This window comes from Corapipo altera, unplaced genomic scaffold (assembly GCF_003945725.1).
Source record: "Corapipo altera isolate COAL_440 unplaced genomic scaffold, ASM394572v1 75, whole genome shotgun sequence".
NCBI lineage: Eukaryota > Metazoa > Chordata > Aves > Passeriformes > Pipridae > Corapipo > Corapipo altera.
Genome location: NW_020884887.1, coordinates 6,064,048 through 6,084,491, shown reverse-complemented (window position 1 = coordinate 6,084,491; position 20,444 = coordinate 6,064,048). Strand labels below are relative to the sequence as shown.

Sequence of the window (20,444 nt, the reverse complement as noted above, 5' to 3'; positions counted from 1 at the left end):
AGCCAAAATGAATTCAGAGCTCTTAAGGGTAATAAAGCCATGAGATTTGAGGGCACACCACACTTATTGTACCCTTTGCTACTGAGGGAAGGAATACTTCTCCTACGCACTGAGCTCACTCCTATTTCGCTGAAATGCACATCTCCCAGGAGTCAGGGTTATATTTTCTTGCACATCCCATCTGAACAGCAGAAAGGTCTCCAGGAGTATCTCCTCACCTACTTATGGAAAGCGGAAAAGATGGGGAAGCCCAGAACCATCACAGATCTTCGTCTCTGCCAATACCTAATCCAGTCCCTGCTGCCCTAGGGATAAAAAAAGACACCAGAAAACACAACTCAGGTGCTCTCCTCAACTAACAACGAGAATGCAGATTTGGGAAGGTATGAACAGTGCCCTGGGCCACCCTGCAATGGTTTCCAGCGGGACAGGAGATGATGAGGCAGAGAGCTCACATAAGCACCTACACATCGCCTTCTCACATGCTTTTGGAAGACACTTGCAACAATCAAGACAGTTTTGAAAACACTGCACTTGGTCTAAAGTTTCCCCTCCTGACGTGGCACTGCATCACGTCCTGCCAGGAACAGCCACCATGAAGTAGCAGCCCAAAAAATCCAAATTTTGTACGGAGAGGAGCCACCCCTTCAGCTGTTCCCTCAACCCCCAGTCCTGGAGAGGCTGCTCTGAGGACAGGCTTTTCCCAGCCTGGCTGTGTGGGTGAGAGCATGTGGAAACAGTTATTTCATGGGTCTTCTCCAGCTCCGATTTCTACGGTCCTTCAAAGAAATAACACAGAGAAACCACCAGCAGGCCTTTTCCGTGGAAAGAGCGAGGGGATCTCCCAGGGCTGCAGCTGGCACTGCCTCTGGGACATTAACCCATAGGGAGCACTGCTGGGAACGGGGGGGCTGCCACTTGGATCCCTCTCCAACATTTCCTCACAGAGTGGGGAGAGCTGAGCAGATGGTGGGGAGGCAGCGGGCGGGTGGATTCAGGAAGGGGGCTCTGCAACCCCATCCCGTGGGATGGGCCCCTGGCCAAAACCAACAGGCAGAGCTATCTAAATATTTACAGCCTTTTCCAGGCCAGCAGCGGGGTCTGCACCAGGAAAGGGAACTAGCTGACTTGGTGAAACTCAGGAACCGTCACCTCCTCTCCCTCCCTCTGGAAAGGACACCCTGCCCTGCCCCCCTCCCAACCCTGAAAGCCTCCATCCCTCCATTCCAGCCTCCATCACTGCACGTGTGTCACGCCAAACCCTGCAGCAAGGGCTGATGCCTGAAGGCAGTGGGTCAAGTTGAGCTTTGGAAGAGGCAGAAACCACCAGGATTGAACCCTCCTCAGCTTCACTTCAGTTATGGGTTGGGGAGAATAGCTGAAATTCATGTCTGTGGTCCCAAAATCCTAGAGGTGCAGCTCACGGCATTTGTCCGCCTAGACCAAGGCCAGAGGAGAGGCAAAGAGCTGTCAGGGCCACTCAAAGACACTCAAAATCCTGCTTTCAGGTTTAAAGGAGTCACACACACCCCCTCCATCCCCCATCACTCATCTCCCAGTCTCCAGCTTCCCTGCCCTTGCACCATGAAACTACGGTCCCATCGCAGCATGTTATGGAGGCATTCCTGGCAGGACAACCTTGTCAGAACCTCAGCAAAGGCCAAAGCAAAGAAGCAAGGCCTGCTCTCCAATCTTGGGGGTACAGAGGCCACAGGGACAATTCTGGAGGTGCAAGTGGATCTTGTTTAACGCCAGATGAGAGGAGCATTTCACACAAACACCAAAAGCTCTCCATGCTCCCATCCCTTGGAGAGCAGAAATGGAAGAGATCCTTCAAAGAAAATGGAAACTTGCAGATTCAAAGGCCAAATTATGACAAACTCTATGGGCATTTGGCTCCCAAACTCCCTGGAATCTCCAAACTCCCTACATTACAAGTAACTGGTCACATGCCAACTGCTTAAAATTACCAGTTGAGAAGTGTAACATCAGGACCAGCACTGCCCAAGATTCTCCTTGGTCACATTAGAAACCAAGTGCCCTAAATGGAAACATAACATAGAAAAAGGCCCAGGGAATCTTGCAGTCCACCCAGTGGACACCATGAGCTCAGTCCTCTCCGGCATGATCCAGCATCTGTCACTGCTCTCCCCTCCCCAGCACCTCTGGAGAGGCAGCTCAGAGGGAGAATGGGACAGTGGAAAATGGGACTGAAAACCCTCAGAAGGGAACTGTCAAAAAATGACAGTTTGCTAAAATAAATGCAAATGGCACCTGGCCAACCGTAACAGAGCTGTCAAAGGGAGCTGCCAGTCAGCTTGGATGGCAGCAAGGGCTCTGCAGCCCTGGGGGAAACACGCCGGCAACTCACAGCAGGAGAAAGCTGGAGGGAGATCCTCCTGGGCAGGATGGCAGCCCAGGCAGGGAGCAAGCTCCTGTGCTGGGCATCACCAGAAGAGCAGGGAGGCTGCAGGAGCCAGCTCAGATCCACATCCAGAGCAGTCAGAGTCACGGGGACTAGAGCGCGGAACAGAGGGGAAGAGAAGCCAGTGCAAATCATCTCTATCTGAAAGGGCAGCCAGAGACTTAATTATTTTTTTTCTTTTCCACTTGAAGAAACGAAGTAGCATAAGCCATGGGAGCAGTCAAACACCAGAAGTATTTTTCCAGGGACTGCTCAGCGTTGCAGACAGCAGTGGCTCCTGGTGACTTCCATTGCTCAAAGGGACCGAGAACTCCAGAGCCCTTCACAAGCCCTTGGTCTTGCACCTTCCCCAGGAGGCACGTTGTCCCATACAACAACGTGCGTAGAGAGAGGAGATGATTCAAGCGGGTGACTTGAGGCAAAAGAATTAAGAACAGACACTGAAAAAAAAAAAAACAAACCAGAAACAGTTTCCCGTTCTTGAAACACAAGGCTGTGTGACCTCCTAGAAGAGATCTGGGCTCCTTGCATAAACACACCATGGACAAGCTGGGAAGCAGCCTGGATTGCTTAAGTTTGAGTAGGAAGAAGGCAGAATGAAGTTACAGGAAAACCCAGACCTACATTTTCAGCCTTTCTCCTTCCACAGAAGCAGCTTTCCTAAGTTTTGCATGGAGACTTGCAAGGCATCCTGGCTGGTGGTGGGCACCCATAAAGCCCACAAGTGAAGCTTTGGGAGAGGGCAGCTGCTGGCTGGCCTGGGAACTCTGCCTGGCACAGCTGAACCCGGCAGTAAGTCCAGCCCAAGCTCAGCACTGTCCAGCTATGCCAGTTCAAGCCCAAGAGCAGCACAGCCATAACAACAGCAGCTCCCCTGGCATGGCACAGCCCTCCCTGTGTGCCTCTGGAAAAACCCCAGAGCTTCTCCAGCACCCCTGTGCCCAGAGCTCCCACACACTGAGACCCTATTGTTCCCACACTGGAGGCACGTGGACAATGTCAGGGTGGAAAGCAACACCACTGTCACTTGGAAAGACACCTCCACAGGGATGCAGGGACACGCAGCTCTGCCCAATGGGCACCAGTGTAGGTCCCCAGCCTCCAGCAGAGCTCCTACAGCAGAGCCAGACATAACAGCCTCCAGTGGAGGTAGAGCTGTCTGCAGAGTTGTTTCCAAAGGGTTGGAGCCTGTGTGGTCTCGGGTCCAGGGAGACTATGTACAATAAACCTCTCTGTGGAAAACTCCACATATTTAAAGCATCTCTCGCCAGCAAAGGGGAAAAGCATCAGTCAAAAGCATCAGTCTTTCTATTCCACTCATGCTAACCCCGACCCTGAAACACAGGGAAGTGGTGTGAGAGCCTCGCACCCTCCCTTCGGCCACCACAAGAGAAAGGAGTGCCGAGAAACCCAAAGGGGCAGAGAAACCAAAGCAGCTGAGGGACCACGGCTGAGCCAAACCAGAGCGGGTTTAATATAGAAAAGGGAGTGGGAAATTGTAAGAGGAAAAGAAAAAAAAGGAAGGAGGTGGCTAGAAACAAAGAAAGTTCTTGGCATCAAGCTGCTGTGCTTGGCCTCTCTCCATCAGCCTTTGCTGCTTCAGGCGTGTAGAGCTGGAGAGGGGGCTCTTGTGCCATGGGATGCCAAAGCTTGGAGCGGGAGAGCTGACCCCTAGCTTCATCCCCAGACAACTTGTCACCCCCTCACTCCTGCTTGGTGCACAGAGAGAACTGGGAGAAGGGTCATGCTGGCTCACAGCACTGGGAAAGGCACGGAGAAGGTACTCCAGCAGCAACTGCAGGTTATCAGGGATGCTGTGTGGTCCCTCTAGCAAAGGAGACAGGCAGAAGCAACAAGCCAGAGCTACAGGGAGCTGGGCAACAGGGCTGCAGGCAGCATCAGGACAGGTATATCCTCCCCACCACAGCATATTCCCCAAGCCAGCCTGCCCAGATATCGGGACTACAAAGCAGCCACCTCCCCTCGCTCCGATTCATCCCTTTGACTGCACCCTCTTCCCACTCTACTACTGTACAGTTTACCAGGGCACAGCACTGCCTGAGCACACAGCCAACGCTGCCGGGATGACATGAGGCTATGCCAAGCACAGGAACCCCAAGGGCAACCCACTGAGCCCTGCTCAGACCCCTCAGTCACACCACATATGCACCCGCTCGTTTGCTCTGAGTCACACTGAAGGTCAAACATATGGATTCTTTTGTTTCCTATTTCCCACTGCTACATGAAACGGCCGGAAGACAGGGATACCCTCCAAAGCAAAGCTGTGAGGGATCAAGGTCACCAGAGCTCTGAGCAGGCAGAGGCAGTGGATGGCCCCAGTGCTGAAGTTCACTGCTGGAATTGAGGATGAGCATCAGCTTTCTACACAGAGCTGCACCCACCTCAGTGGCCGCATGACAGGCAGGATTTGGCCCTTCCACTGAACTGCAACATTCAAGGTTTTCAGCAGCCTTGACTGACATGATTAGGGAAGAAAAACAAAGCAGAATTTGCATTTGAGTGCTGATTTTCATCCACAAGGCTAACGGGGCTCCCTTAAACCCCAACTTTATTGAGAGGTGAGGTGGCAAGAAGGACTGGTTGGCTCTGTAATGCTGGACAGGTCAAAATTTCTACCAGCTACAGGCTCCAAATGCCCTGTGGCCTGCCTGGAGTGGGAGAGCATTAACCAGCCAGCAGGAAATGGGATGAGACATGGCAGAACCACAGGATATAACAGCAAAACATCACTAAGGATGCTGAGAAAGCCCTCAAACTTCTAGAGGCCACCAATACTCAGACTCCAGCTTCCTGGGCTCACCCTTGCTTCATACATTTGCTCTCTTTCATTCTTAGTTTGGTTAACGGCTTCTGCATAGATTTCACACTATTCATTGTGACCTCCTGCTTCCTAGATATAAATGTACCCAGTTCCTTCCGTTCCCCACAGGACATTCCCACCATACCAAGAGCATGGTCACCCTTCCCAGAGAGCACAGCACAGGGGGAGTCATCCCCTGATGCCCTTTTTAAGCCACACAACCAGTATGATTCACAATGGTAGAAATAATGCAAGGTGACACTGTGCCAGGTCCCCACAGAACTCTGCTCCAGCCAGGCAAGCCAGGATCAGAGGACCATGACACACAGTCCATGGGACACAGGTTCTTCAGAAGGCACCTTCTGTTCTATACATATAATGCACTGAAGAACCACTGAATGTGTAGATTGGCAGCTCTCCTGCCTCACTTGCCATTCAAATGCTCTTCCCTGAACACTCCATAATCAATTCCAGATAAGCAGTTGGGTTGGGTTGCACAACCCATGAAACCACAAACGGCCTCACCACTACAAGGAATGGGAACACAGAAGACACCTACCACCACGTCACAAATTCCACATCAAAAATATAATACATATACTTTTTGAATGTAATTTTCCCTCAAACAGGTTTTAAAATATTTATAGATGCTATCAACCGGATTCCAACATGCACTGTTAATTACTTTTGCAAGGCAGTTGCCACAAATGAGGTGTTCACCTTGTTTAAAGTTCGCCATCTTGTAAACTGAGCTTGCAAAATAAATCTATGCTGCTCACTGTTTAAGTTTCCCTTTTCAAAGCAATATGTGTGTGCAAGGAGGCTGGGAATGGAAGTCCTGCAAGACCATAGTCCAGGTTTCCCAATAAACTAACACAACCTAAAGCATGCTGCTCTCTCTTTCCTGTCAAACATATACATATAACTTTGCTCTGCTATTAACACACAGAACAACACAGACATTGCAGCTGCATGAAAACGAAACATCCTGAAGCTTGCCCAAGGGAAAGAAAACAACCAAAATCTGGATTTAGTAGGGAAAAGTTTTATTTTAGGGCTTCTACTAGAGAATAACAAACACAATACTATAAAAAGATTCTACGTGAAGTCCTTTAAAGGAAAATTTAGTCTGTTTCGACTATGCCTTTGTTTTGGGTCTTTTCTGAATAAACATTCATTTATCAGAAACTTGGCCAGACCACAGAAATGGCAGTCTGCTATTCTGTCACTCAGAATGATTATTTTTAAACTTTACTCTTGGACTTGGCCTTTTCAGATTTACAGTATAACCCCAGAGCCCTTGCCAGCAGTGTCCCTGAGGGGCAAAAGCTGTGATCACTTAATATATGATTATATGGAAAATGTTACTGCAGGGTGACCCTCCAGCCACTGCCTGAAGGACAGAGTCCCCTTCTTCACTTGGACGATGGGCTGCCTCTACCCAGAGCATCCCGTAACAAACACCTGCACAAGGATCATTTCTCACTGCCCCTTCCAGGTACTGCCCATGAAAAAAAGCCTAAAGACACAAGTGGCACAAATGCAGTTTGAGGGTACAGGGCTGTGTTTGGGTCCCCAGCTGAACCCCGACACAGCTCATCACACATTCAAGCTGGTATCCAGCTACTCAAACCCTGCCCTGGACCTTGCTGCGTCCTGGCCCAGCCCAAGCCCCGCAGTTTGGTGGAATATTGTGCCTCCTATTGTGCAAAATAGAACAAGTTTTTGTCTCAGGCAACACAATTCTTTTTGCATCAATTATCGAGGTGAAAGGCAAACCACACCAGCCTGAATAGAGCCAGCCTCTCCTACAGCCCTCCCCATCACAGGCATCAATAAGGACTTTGAAACACTGCTTTGATCTCTCTTTTCTGGGAAAGTGGAATTCACAACTTTCTGCTGTGGCCTCACTACAAGCAACACAACTGCACCTTTGTCCAGCAAAGAAAAGCCCTCGTCGATGCAGAGAGGAGCCCGAGCAGTGCAGGTCAGTCACTGGTCAGGCTAGCACAGAAGCAACAGGAGGAAAAGCCAGCATGGTCCTCCAGCCTCCCCAGGGACAGGAAGCACTGCCTCAGGGGATGGAGTAGAGCACATCTATGCTCAATAAGGAGAAGCCAGAGAGCAAAGGTTTAACACAGACACTTTGTGGTTGACTCGGATTTGCAGTGTGCCAGCAAATACAGCCTAAAGATGACTCAGCCATGATTTGCTGCCCCTCCTTTCCCTCTTTGCAGGAGGAGGAAAAAAAAAAAAAGGTTTTGGTTTCATATAATTAACTGGTTTTGTGAATGCGTCTGGTTCCTATCGATTCCTCAAACAAGGCGAGTGCTCCCATTCACTCCAGCGCTGCTGCGCCGGGGAGGCAGCTGCCTGCAAGCTGCTGGCCCCTCCCTGGGCTCAGCCCTGCTGTGAGCCACGCTGGCTCATGCTGCTGGATTTTGGTCCAAGACGAGTACAGGGAAAGGTTAGAGGCAGAGGACTCAGCTGAGGAGGGAGCGGAGGCCGAGTGGCCGGACTGCACAGCTGGCTGTCATGAGCTGCACACAGCCGCCCTCGCCCACCACCCCAGCAGCTTCTGCTCCAGTGTTCCCACCCAGCTGCCCCACCATACAGCTCCCTTCTCAGAAAACATTTCTGTCCCAGTTTTCCAGCCTCACAGGAATTATTTGTGCTATGCCCAGCTCCACCTGACTCACCACTGCGGGTGGAGGGTGAAAAGGGACAGTACACAAAACAAATTGTGCCCAGCACTTGGGGTGCATGTCCCAAAAGTGGGGACACTGCCCTGGAGGGGTGCAGAGAGACTCCAGGCCTAGCAAGGGTACAAGAGGGTCTAAAGGGAAAGCAGAGGAGCAGCTGCAGGCGATCCCGTTTGAGCCCTGTTCCGGGACCTGACAGCGATGCAACAGATCCGCCAAGACAAACAGAAGCATACGCAGCTCACAAACCTCCTCACGTACATGCTCCTCCAGATCGGGTGCCTAACACAGCCACAATGAGTAAGGCTGGGATGGACAGAGCAGGAAAAGGGGCACATCTGGAGCTGGGGCCAGATAAAGCTACAGGCAGGGCAGGAGAGGAAGAAGGGGTGATAAGGGGTTGAGGCAGCAGCAGCCACACTACATCCCCAAATGCAAGGAGAGGGTAACAGCCCCCTTTACTCTCCCCTCCTAAAGCTGACCTGTCCTCAGCTTTCCTCCAACTGTTGCTCATTGACACAAACCAGCTAAGGAAAGCTTGAGAAACCCCTGATCTCCCAAAAACTTTGAGACCCCGGCTCTTCTGACACAATACACTCCAGTCAGAGTGAACACCACATCTGCACAACCAAAATGCACCATGAACAGTGTGTCACTGGGTCACCCTGGTCTAGGGCAAATGGGGTAGAAAGAACATTTTGGTCTTTGTTTTACGGTTGTTGCCAGGATTCACCCACAGCTCTCCACGGATGCCTGGAAACACACCAAAGTTTAAATAATAAAAAAAAAAAGAAAACCACTTTCGAAAACAGACAAACCCACAACAGTTTGGAAGATGCCCTGGAGCACGCAAGAAGGCGCTGCCTGGGCAGCTCACGCAGCAGGGGTGCAGGGGACACGAGGGATCCCTCAGAGGGATGGAGCATTTCCAGGACACAGAATGCAGGAGCCGGGTGGTCCCTCGCCCCAGGACTGCGCGGCCAACAGGTCCCATGTCCCCTCTGCCAAGCGCTGCTCCCGCACCGAAGCAGAGGCGCTCGGCGGCGGTGCCCGGGGCCGCCTCCTCGGTGCGCGGTGCCCCGGGAGCGCCTCCAGCGACCCCCGCCCGAAGCCCCTGGGAGTCCCCCGGCGGGTCCCGCGCAGGGTCGGCACCGGCGCTGCCCCGGGAGCGGGGTCTGGGGGGAAGAGGCGGCACATCCCCACGCTGGCAGGGGGCACCGGGTGACCCGCACGGGAGACGCCGGGGTGGGAAGCGGCAGACCCGGCAGCGCTGCAGCCCTCCTCCTCCTCCTCCTCCTCCTCTTTCCTCCCTTCCCGGAGCTCCGTGCGGGAGCGGGGCCGCCCGCGGGCCGGCAGCGCCCGGCCTTTGTTTGCCCAGGGCCGGGCTCGGCGGAGCGGGCGCCCGGAGCCGCGCCACTCACATAGTGCTTGTTGGGGATGCGCCGCTTCTGCACGTCCAGCACCTTCACCTCCGCGATGCTCCGCCTGGGCATGCCGCTGCTCGGCCCCTCGCAGCCCGCGGGAGCGGCGGAGGCGCGGGGGAGGCACTGGCGCTCGCAGCCGGGACCGGAGCCTGCAGCGCCGAGCCGAGCCCAGCCGAGCCCCGCCGCGCCGCCCGCTGCCGGGGGCGGGAGGCGGCCCCGGCCCGCCCCGGCCTATCCCGGCTGGCGGGGCGGCCCCACCGCCGTCCGCTTAAAGGGGCGGCCGGCAGCGCCCGCCCCACGCGTCTCCGCCGGCAGGGACCGTCCAGCCCCGCAGTGCCCCCGCTCCGTCTCGGAGCCCAGCGGTGTCTGAGCGCACAGTGCTGTCCCCCGCGGGGACGCGGTTGGAGGGGCTGGAGGGGTCCGGGCTTGCCCCGCTTGCCTGTGCGTGCGCTCCATCACCAGCTCTTGTTTCTTCACCCCGCTCGTGTCCCATCACGGCGGCCCCCAAGGTGGCTCCGGCTTGGCTACCACTAACCACAACCCTAAAGGATCCAGGCAATGAGCAGGAAGAGGTCTGTCTTGGCTTTTGGTGTGGTCAAATCAGCAGAACTGCTTTGCCCAGGACAACCCACACACCTGCATAGAGAGACTACTTTCAGGAGCATGTAGTGACAGGACAAGGGGGTATGGCTTCAAGCTGACAGAGAGTAGGCTGAGATTAGATATTAGAAAGAAAATCTTGACTGTGAGGGTGGTGAGGCCCTGGCACAGGTTGCCCAGAGAAGTTATAAATGGCCCATCTTTGGAAGTGTTAAAGGCCAGGTTAGATGGCTTGGAGTAACCTGGTTTAGTGGAAGGTGTCCCTGCCCATGGTAGAGGGATTGGAACTAGATAATCTTTAAGGTCCCTTCCAGCTCAAACCATTCTATGGTTCTACCCCTGGGAGCCAGGAGCTGAGCCACCACATCCACCTCTCCTGCCAGGCAGCTCACCCCTCCTGCCATGCTCCGTGCCCAGCTCTGTCCTTGGGCCAGCAAAGGAGACAAGGCAGTGACCAGGTGCTTCTCTGCATCAGCACTAGCCCTGGCCCCCGTCTTCCCAGTGGCTCCTCAACACGTGACATAACCACAGCTCTCTTCCCTGTTGGGCTTTTAATTACATTATAAAGTTACTCAAGGCTTACACTGGCAGGTCGTTAGTTTTCATATGAATTTAATTTAATCATAAACAACTCATCCCACTCCTTAGCGGCTCCTTAAATGTGGCTCTTTTTAAACACTATTAACTTTGCTACAACCACCCTAGAGAATTAATGGAGGTGCAGGCAGGTTGCCAGTGCTTTATTGCCCCTCCCAAAGGGCTCATCTTCATCCTGCTCCCCCTCAGCAAAGCCCAAGCCCACGGTGCCCCTGCAGGGCTGGCTGCAGGAAGGTTGCTAGGCTGTCTGAAGGGGACATCATGCCACTGATGACCTCCCTGGTGCTTCCTGGTGTGAAGACTCAGGGCTGGTTTACATGTGGACCAGCTGCACATTGCTCCTGTCCCTGTCCCAGTCATCACTCCTCAGTCAGACATGTGGTGAAGGTAGGCAGGCAGGAGGCCATAGATAGGACCTGTAGAGTCCTCCCTTCCTTCTCCTCTCAGGAAAGCCCTGACATTCAGGAGGGGTGCTGAGGCTAATCAACAGCCTGGAATAGCGCCAACAGGCAGCAGAACTACAGCTTCTGACCTTGTGTGGACTGCCCAGGCTGGAGCAGAGAGAGTTATACTTGTTTTAAAAGCCCTGAAAAATGCAGAGGTCCTCCAAAGGATGGTGAGGAAAACATCCAAAGCAGCTGTGTCTCAGGTTGGTAAGAGAAGGAGTGCACACTGAGATGTGGAACATCAGAGAAAGCAGATTGAGAGAGGAATGAAACAGTTACTGGTCTTCACGTGCTAAAAGGATAAACTAAGTCATAGAAGCACTTAAGCATCTGCATGGCCTTTCCCAGCACTGTGACCTGCTGAAGGGACTCCACTGCTCCTGGGCCCCAACAGCACCAGGCAGCGGCTGCAGCCTGACAGCTAACGAGCACCCAGGAACAAGCAGAGACAGCCACAGCTAATGCTGCAAAATGGCTCCTGTGTTTAATTAACAAGTCTGATGAGAGCTGTTGAGATGAGTGCAGAGTGGCTTTGCATGCTGACCAGATCACCTCCCGAGGGAGGCATGCTGGGAAGTGACCGTGGAGATGCTTGGGCTCTAGTGTGCCTCGAAAATTTGTCAAGGAAACTGCCAAGCGTTTGCTAAGGGAGCCCAAATGAGGGGCTTGTGAACAACCTGGGAGTGTCATGCTCAACCCACACCTCTGGTGATATGGCTTCAGGAGCAGCAGAGGTCTGGCAGCAGCATGTCCCACAATAAAGTTGGGTGGTACAGGTGCAATTGAGTGGAGTTTTAGGAGAAACAAGTCACCTCTTGCTGCCTAACCAGAGGCTGAAGTGTTGTTAAGCCAAATAAAATAACTGTACAGGAGAACTAACCACCTACTCAAGGGTCAAGCACGTGCACTCTCCCTCCTCTCTGGCAGGATCAGCTGAGCAATGTAAAGCAAGAGGGCAAATGACTTCTGAAGAGCCAGCCATTAGCTCAGATGTGCAAATGGGTTTCTGCATGGCTCTAAGCAGACTCCAGCTGTTTGGGCACAGCTGTGTGGTCCCTGACATTTCCTTGGTGTCAGAGATGGAATAGAATGAGAAAGCAGTGCCCCATTGTCAGCCCCGAATCGCAGAGGAAACACAATTTGCACTCATCCTGGCATGGAGAGCCCACTACTGCTGCTTGCTTTTCAATTTAAAAATTAGGAGTGTGTGCCAGGTGGTTAAATGGTCCTGGTCCTCCCTGTGTACAGAACAAATGCATCCATCTTCCCTGAGCTTCCTCACACAGATTAGTCAAAAATTATGCTCCTACCCCAAAAGAGGGCAGATCTCTGCAGCTAAAGCCCAAGGGAGCAGTGGTTTCCCACCATTTCACTGGGGCTGGATCTCACTGATTCTTAGCTGTCACCAGGAACAATTTTCCACTGCTGTGATCCCTGTTTTGCAGGTTTTAGGTGCATAGTGTGGATGCCACCCATGACAGCAGGCCTGGAAGCAGATTGTACCCACCCTGCACAGGGGTATGGTAGCAGGGAGAAGCAGACCCCATGGAGGGGATGTTCAAGCCTCAAATGAGAAGGCTTTCCTGGCACACAGTGGGCAGGGGAAACCTGGATAACTCCTAAGGCTAATGCTGGAGCAGGAGACAAAGTACTGAAGCCCTGATGAGGAGAGATCTGGTGAAAGGGATGCCATAGAGAGTGACAAATCCAGGGAAAAGAGCGAGTGATCCTTTTGGTGCAACGGGACAGCTCAACTCCGGCACTTCAGTGTCATGCCACCTAGTGAGCAAGAGAAAGAGCAGCAGACATCTCCCCTCCATCCCCTGCAAGTCTGGAAATCAAGTTCGTGGGAGTCGTAGGTGGGGTAGCAGGGCAACATTCCCCTGGCACCCAGCCCCATCCCACCCAGGAGAGGAGCAACGACAAACCCCATCAGCAAGGCAGAGCCACGGCCTCTGGAGGGGCTGGGCTTCCTCGAGCCCTGAGTAGTTTGGCATTTAGAGAATTAAACCAAATTTAGTGCCAGTGCAGCAGGAGAACACTCAACAGCATTTGGTTTAACAGGGTGCAGGTGACTTTTGCAGGACATGCCTATGGCACTGCTCACCTCCAGCTGCCCTCCAGCAGCGATGGAGGGAGCCCATATGCAGTCACAGGAGGAAGGGAGTTAGGTACAAGCTCCAGCTCCATGACTCTCCCTGCCTGCCCTGATTTTCCTCTCCCAAGAGAGTTTTATCATCCCAATCACAGCACGAATGCTGCAAAAGCCCTTGGGCAGCTCAGAGGAGTCTGGAGCCCAGATGTGACAGGGTATAACCACAGGGAATGCTACACCTGCTGCAGCACCAGTAAATTTTCAGGGCTGTCGTCTCTGTTTTTAAAAAATAAGAAATATTTTAATTTTTGCTCTGTTTTCATCATTGCACCAGGACAGATTGGTAGCTAACAGTTATTTCTGGAATACATGGTACTTATAAATATATGTTGAATCCTCATGGTTGAAGCTCCCCTCAGGCACTGCCAAGGACATGCAGATGAAGTTAAATATTCCCATGAGATCCTCTGCTTCACTGGGATACACTGAGTGAGGCCAGTGTGTCCCAGGAGACAGTGCAGTCCTGGTACACATAAACAAAGATGACTAATTATGTGTCCTCAGCTATTCCATTTCTTACAATCTTGTGAAGCAAGGAGACAGGCACCCTCCGGCTTTGCTTGTCCTCTCACCACAGTGCTGCCTATTTAAAACCCCACCACTAACAACTTACAGTACCAACTCCATCTCCCTTTCAGCATCTCACCTGAATTCACATCCTGCAGTTTTACCTACCATGGTGGACACTGGTAGAAGGGTCATTTTCTGCATGAAATCCAAGGTAAAAGTTGGCAGACTCTGGAGCAACCTTCCAAAAGTGAGGGGAAACCCACGCCACCTCCATGGGCTCATGTAAAATCTGCCCTTGCACACTGTGTGTCCTTGAAAGAAATCATAATTAAACTGGCAGGTAAAAATCTCTGAGCAGAGAACAAAGGCCACACAGGCCCTGTGTTTGGTTACACAGGTGGTGGGAGCTTTTCTGAACAACCTGAGGGAGGAGGCAGAGGTCTGCCCCTGTGCTGACAGGAGAAGACATGGTTTGCATCCCAGTCCTACAATGCTTCCCAAGCACTCCTCGGCAGAGGTCAACATGGGAAGAGACAAAGAGGCATCCCCGAGACTTCCTTGTCCCACCAAAGCAAGGGAGCTGAGGCATTTGTCTGAAATCTCTTGCTAAAGCCAGGCAAGCTAATTAAATAGGAAGAAAAATCCATGCCTAAGTGGTTTGCACTCAGACGACAGGATGCAATACCCGCTCTTCACCAAGCAGGGTCAGCCCAGCACCATCTTAACACCAAAGGAGGGATTCGCTGCTTCAATTCAGCTTCACCAGTTTCAGCCTCATCGCAAACATGTTCCTGCCCTGGAGCTGCAGCACCCAGCAGGAGCGTCTCTAAATCGATTTCAAAGAACTGGAAGTTCAGCCTTGCAAGGTTCAAACGCCAGAAGTGGCTCTGGAGGTTTCTGTAAATCAGCAAACCCTAGACTAGAAGCAAAGCTGGTCTGAGGCCACAGTCAGTGATCACACACAAAATCAGACACATGCCCAGGTTTCTCAGTCTGTTACTTTATTAGAGGGGTCTTTACATCATAGTGGTGGCCCCACTGGAGTCACTTTACAAAATATTAAAAAAACCCTTTTTATTCAAAACCATATTTTTTAAAATGGTATCTCATCCCCTCTCAAAGGTAAGCTGGGTTTAATTGTGGTTCCTTCTGAACAGGAAACAACAAAAATATCCTCTTTTGAAAGGAGTGAAAATATAACCACCCTGTAAACGAGACAATCAGATGATGCGCTCTCCTGCCCCCTTCTAGAAGATGGTATTAGAGCCCTGGCACACTCAGAGAGGAAACAGAGAACAAGGAAAACGCAGCAGACAGAAACAATCCTACCCTCTGTTAGCAAAATTGTGTTGTTTGCTCTAGGCTGCAAACAAGCTGGGCTGGAGAAAGGGACAACTGATTTACCATGGAGGGTATTGCATCAGCTCTTTAAGAGCACCCAGAAATAGTCTTTCCTCACGGCTGCAAAATATCCAGAGAGAGTTGATGCTCCCTGAGCTGGTGGAGAAGGCAGTCAGAGGCAGCAATGCCCTTCAGTGTGACCAGTGTGCTGCAGGACATCCTTCTGCAAGTCACATGTAAGATATGAAGGACAGGCACCAGGCACTGGTTTCTGTGACACCAACCACTTCATAGAACAGCTCAGCCTGACCCCTGCAGGACCAGGAACAAAACCAATGGGGCTGCTGTAACACATTTCTAATGCAACTAAAAGCTCAAACCAGCCCATTGTCCTGGTTCAGGAACATCCCTCATTCATTAATTTTATGACAGTTCCCAACCTGGCACTGTCACATCTGAAAGGCACGGTCCATGCTTTTGGAGATGGGACAGGCAGCCTGCCTGTGTTTAACAGAGACACTGTTGGTGTGGATTCAGAAGTAACCTGTAATGGCCCAAACAGATGTAGTCTTGCTAGTTTGCAGGAAGCTTATAAATATGTATGAGGAACTCTAAATGGGTACGAAATGCACACCTCAGATACAGAGTTAAAGACTTGGGGGCTGACTCCTTCAGCTCAGTACCTACAGGTGTGGCACATCACATATCACCTTTCTCTGAAATGCCAGTATGTCTCTACATCAATATTTGAGACTTTCAAATAACCACCTTTTTTTTTTTTTACTTTTTTAAGCAGAAACATTTTTTTACTGCTAGAGGAGCAGGTTTAAAACAAACAATGCTGTCCAGAGATGAACAGACAGAAAAACTTAAGTGCTACCTTATACCTTTGGACTGTGTAAAAAAGGTGCTGCCATTGAGGTCTCTGACCCCCTACCCAGGTCTGAGTCCTACCCAGAAGCTCAGCCAAGCCCTCCCTGCCTGGTGCAGGTGGAGGAGACACATCACCATGAAGCAGAAAGGACAGAGGGCTGGACCTGCCACTGCTCTGCCACTCTGCAGCCTGAGTCCATGCTGAAAGCCAGGAGAACCATCCAAGAAACTGTGGCACATCATAAGGAGATGAGACATCAGTGGACAAAGTGATGCTGACAGTAACAAGCCACCATGACCTGCCTTCGCATCTCCTCTTCCCATGTTTCACGACTCCTTTATTCCTTCCAAATGATGCTCTGCAGCCCATAACCCTGATGCAGAGTGGCCAGACTGGCTGACCCACATGGCCCACACATATAGAGCACTTAAAAAAAAGTCTCAAGCACATGTGTGATCATGAGAGCTCTGGCAGTAACACTCTTCAGCCTCCCACTTGTCCTCACCAAAAGGCACATGACCATGACAGGCACTTCACTGTGTCATCACTGTTACAAACCTCCTCCTCTGCACATGCACATACACTTCTTTAAGGACAAAAGCCTGCAGCCAGCTGAACAGTTTAATTACACCTTAATCCAGTCCCTGAAAAGACAGTGCTAGCTGGGTGCCAGAGGGTCTGCAGTGCCAGTGATCGCGGCAAAGGAAAAAGCAGATGTTTGGGAGGACATCCAGCCATCCCCTTTCTGCATAGTCTATATAGACAATACAGAGAAAGAGGAAGCAAAAAACCCAACACTCCTTACTCAAAGGCAAAAAAACCCCAAATCACTGTCTCTCCCTTAAGCAAAAAAGACCACAGTGGACAGAAATTAGTGTAAGGCAAGTGTTGGGGGCCCTCAAGGCCAAAGTTATCTTAAGACAATGCCAAAGCTGCTCTGCCACAAGTGAGTCCTTACAGAGGACCAGGAGAAGGAGCAGCCACAGTGGAGAGAGAGGGTGACACCCCCTGCACAGAGGGCAGGAGCCATGGCCTGTTTCTCCTGTTCAGAGTGGTTATTGCTTCAGTCTGAGCTGACCAGCCAGGTGAGCACCAGGCTCACGTGAGAGGTGACACATCCAGCTCACAGTGCAAGTACAATCCAAAAAGGGTCCTGCCCCACTTCCCAGCCTGGAGCCATGCTGAGCAGGCCAGCTCCTGGGGAAGCCACCACAACTTCCAGTCAGCATCCCACAGTTCAGGGATCACATTTATCCTAGACGGAGTGAGGGGACAGGAGGGTGCTGTTGTAAGAAGAGGCTGCCAAGAGGATCGTCCAAGTTTCCCACCTGCAGCCCAGGAGGACACAGCCAGTACCAGCTGGTGGCCTGCCAGCTGTGAGATGTTATAAGCTCTCTGAGGAGCTGAAAGGGACAAACTTTGCGTGTTTGGTTGGGGATGCTGGCATCTGTCCATCTGCCTCCTCGCTCAGCTTGAAGAACATCTCCTGCTCACGCTTCTTCTGGTTCAGGTCGTCCTCCAGGGCCTTAAGCAAAAGAGAACACACACAAAAGCTGTATTTGAGATTGTTCTGGAGCTATGGATACTGTCCCCTCCAACCAGCCAAGCAGGACACACTTCTCTCACCAAGGAGGCATTACCTTCTTTCGTGGCCTCAGCTTGTCTCGCCACTCCTTCATGTGCTGGTTGTGGTTCTCATCCAGGGATTTCAGCTTCTGAGTTTCGTGCTCAATCAAGAGGTGACACTTTTCATTCTAAAAACAGATCACGAAACAGAGCACCCATCAAGCAGCCAGGACTGTAAATCCAGTGATCAAACAGGATTCGCCTCAGCCAGAGACAATCAGAGCTCTGAGCTCCAGGGCACATTTAGACATGGCCACAAAAACCTCTCAAGGCAAGAGCAAGGGGACATCAGGTCCCATTCACTGACAATCCTCTGGAAGCACTTCTTAAGAGACTAAGAACTGCATGGGGAGCTCTGGGAGACAGACCCACAAGGGACATGTACCTGCAGGTGCTGGAGCTCATTCGTGTTGCTCTCGCACTGGGCCTGCATGTCCTTCATCTGTGACTCATGTTTCTGCTGCTGGTGCAGCCGCTCTGCTTTTTGCCTCTTCTCTTCCTGCAGAGCAAACTAGAAGAGAGAAAAGCAGGTGCCCATTTGGAAGAGTTGCTCTGGTCTCTGAAGCTGCTTAAGAGACTGGCCAGCTCGCACTATTATATAGGAAGGAAGGAAAAGCCCTGAGGATGTTCCCAACACCAGTCACAGTGGAAACAGTGCTGAAAACCACACCTGATGCCCCAAACGCAAAGACATCTGACATCCTGAAGTGGATTAGAAGTAGGAATAGTTGCATTTTTCCAACCTCCTTTCCACCAACAGGCCAGTGAAGTACTTCACCCCCAAGCCAAATCTCAACCCTGGTGCCCTTTGCAAGACCTGACCTGTTTTATCTTCTCTCGCTGCTCAGATGCGCTCCCACTGGAGTGGATGTGAAGGCTCTTCTTGTACATGGCCATGCGTGTCTTCCCTTCGCTCCGCTGGATTTTGGGGAGCCGGGCTTTCTCCTGCTGCTGCCGAATTTTCAGCTGCTCTAACATGCGCTGGTTGTATCGCTGCATTTGCTCCCTTTCCTGCAGGGAGACAAGTATCAGAGGAGGAGGGACATCTCAGGGCATCTCAACAAGAAAGTGCTGAGGAGAAGAGAGAGAGCCAAGAGAGTAGATTTGGGAGTACCATGGAAGCAGCTGATGACTGACAGCTCCACAAGAGGTGAGGGCAACTACTGAACATGCTGTGAAAGCAAAGGAGAAGAGTGCTGAAAGGAACGTGCCAGTCTTCACTCACTGCTCTGGGAATCAACCATGCCAAATACCAGACAGTGACAGATTTCCAGAAAAGCCGCCAAAATTCACAGCACGCAGCATTTTACGCACGTTAAACGCACGCAGCACAGAATACATGTCCCAGGAAAGAAGGCTGACACGAGCATTGCTCTGGTCCCTCTTCACTAATAATGACCAAGTCCCTCAACTCCTAACCCACCCTTACTCACAGCCTCAAGGGAAACACCCAGGGACACCCAGATGCTTTGTTGACCCGCACCAGTGTAGGAAGGTGCTAAGTCTTCACCTTCTCATGCTTCCGGAGCAGCTCATGCCTCTGGAGGAAATACTGGTCCTTTAGCTGCTGCTTGACAAGCTGGTGCTTCTCCTGTTGCTGACGCTCTTCAAGATCCCAGATGCAAGCCTCCCGATCTGTGGAAAGGAGGAGGGTTAGGAGACAACCCACCCTGGTTCCTCAGCTTGGTCACACAAAGCATCCCAAGCTCAAGAGATCCCTACATACATGAGCAGTGCAACAGATGTGGGGGGTGATCATTCACCTCCTGTTTTCCATGAGAAATTGGTTATGAACCATATTGGAGAGTAATTTCTTTCAATTATGAAGCCTAATTGGTTCATATTTTGAAGATTCAAGCACTAAGTATTATTATTGTTAAACATTTAGACAGGATCTGGCAAGGCTGTTTTTTTCTAAATCCCATCCTGCCAGCTTGCAACTCTGTCACAGCATCTGCTGCGTGGGAAGAGCCAGCGTTGGATAAACCCATGGTTACAGCATTCCCTTTCCTCCTTTACAGCCTTTGCCACTCACCTCTCATGAGCTGCTGCTTTTTGTTCAGGCACTCGCGTTCCTTGTCACAGATCTCCCTTTTGTTCTGGGCAGTTATATTTTTCATGGCCTGCTCCAGGTCCTCCTTCTGCTTGGCCAAGAACTCCTGCTCCTGGAAGAAACCAGTGGTACCACCATGAGCCCTCCATCTGCTGCAACTTTAAAAGCATCTGGTGGTGTTTTAGAATCTGCCAGTTCCCCAGGGAGGAAGGATGCTTCTGTCTACTATGCACTTCCCAGTCTTGGATTTGTGGCAATCTTCTCTCAGCCTTACCATGGTTTGTTTTTTCTGGGTGAAGTCATCCATCTTCGCCTTCATATTCCCTTTGCGCTGTTGCCGTGGCAGCTTCTCAACCTCGTTCTTGACCTTTGGGGAGGGAAATGAGATTTACCTGCAGGTAATTCTAGGCTAAGAACAACCCCACCTAAAACACCAACAACTGCTTCCCTCTCAAGCTCTGCCATGGAGAAATGCTGAAGCTTTCCTGGAAGAAAGAAATGCAGGAAACCAGCTTTCCTCCCTCCTATCCCTATTTTTACCTCCTTCTTCATCTGCTTCAGCTGCTCCAGAAATTTGACATGGTCCCGCTCCTGCTCCAGGCGAATGCGCTTGGCCTCCTCCCTCCGGCGCAGGGAGTGATCTTGTTCCATCTTCTCAATCTGCTGCTTCTGCTGCCGTTCCAGGTTTTCCAGTTCTGTGTCATAGAACTTCTTCTTTGCCTGTATGGAAAGGGAACAAAGGAAACAGAGGTCAACTTCAGCCTCTTCTCCACTTTGTTTCCTTCCAAAAGTCAAAAAATGAAAAGAAGTGAAAAGAAGAAGTGAAAAGAAGTGAAAAGAAAAGAAGTGAAAAGAAAAGAAGTGAAAAGA

The 20,444-nt window shown here is 51.4% G+C and overlaps 2 protein-coding genes across 2 annotated transcripts in view; both read right to left on the bottom strand.

Moving 5' to 3' along the window:
- Positions 1-9,490, bottom strand: part of SH3PXD2B (SH3 and PX domains 2B) — a 69,924-nt gene extending 60,434 nt beyond the window's left edge. The window contains exon 1 of the mRNA XM_027643348.1: positions 9,370-9,490. Within this exon, the coding sequence (XP_027499149.1) occupies positions 9,370-9,441 (72 nt within the window). The 5' untranslated portion in view covers positions 9,442-9,490. The remainder of the gene's footprint in view (positions 1-9,369) is intronic.
- A 5,170-nt stretch (positions 9,491-14,660) lies between these two features.
- Positions 14,661-20,444, bottom strand: part of STK10 (serine/threonine kinase 10) — a 46,566-nt gene continuing 40,782 nt past the window's right edge. The window contains exons 12-19 of the mRNA XM_027643347.1: positions 20,115-20,294; positions 19,849-19,941; positions 19,557-19,686; positions 19,032-19,156; positions 18,344-18,532; positions 17,907-18,032; positions 17,536-17,649; positions 14,661-17,420 (exon numbers count right to left, since the gene is read on the bottom strand). Coding sequence (XP_027499148.1) covers positions 17,280-17,420; positions 17,536-17,649; positions 17,907-18,032; positions 18,344-18,532; positions 19,032-19,156; positions 19,557-19,686; positions 19,849-19,941; positions 20,115-20,294 — 1,098 coding nt within the window. The 3' untranslated portion in view covers positions 14,661-17,279. The remainder of the gene's footprint in view (positions 17,421-17,535; positions 17,650-17,906; positions 18,033-18,343; positions 18,533-19,031; positions 19,157-19,556; positions 19,687-19,848; positions 19,942-20,114; positions 20,295-20,444) is intronic.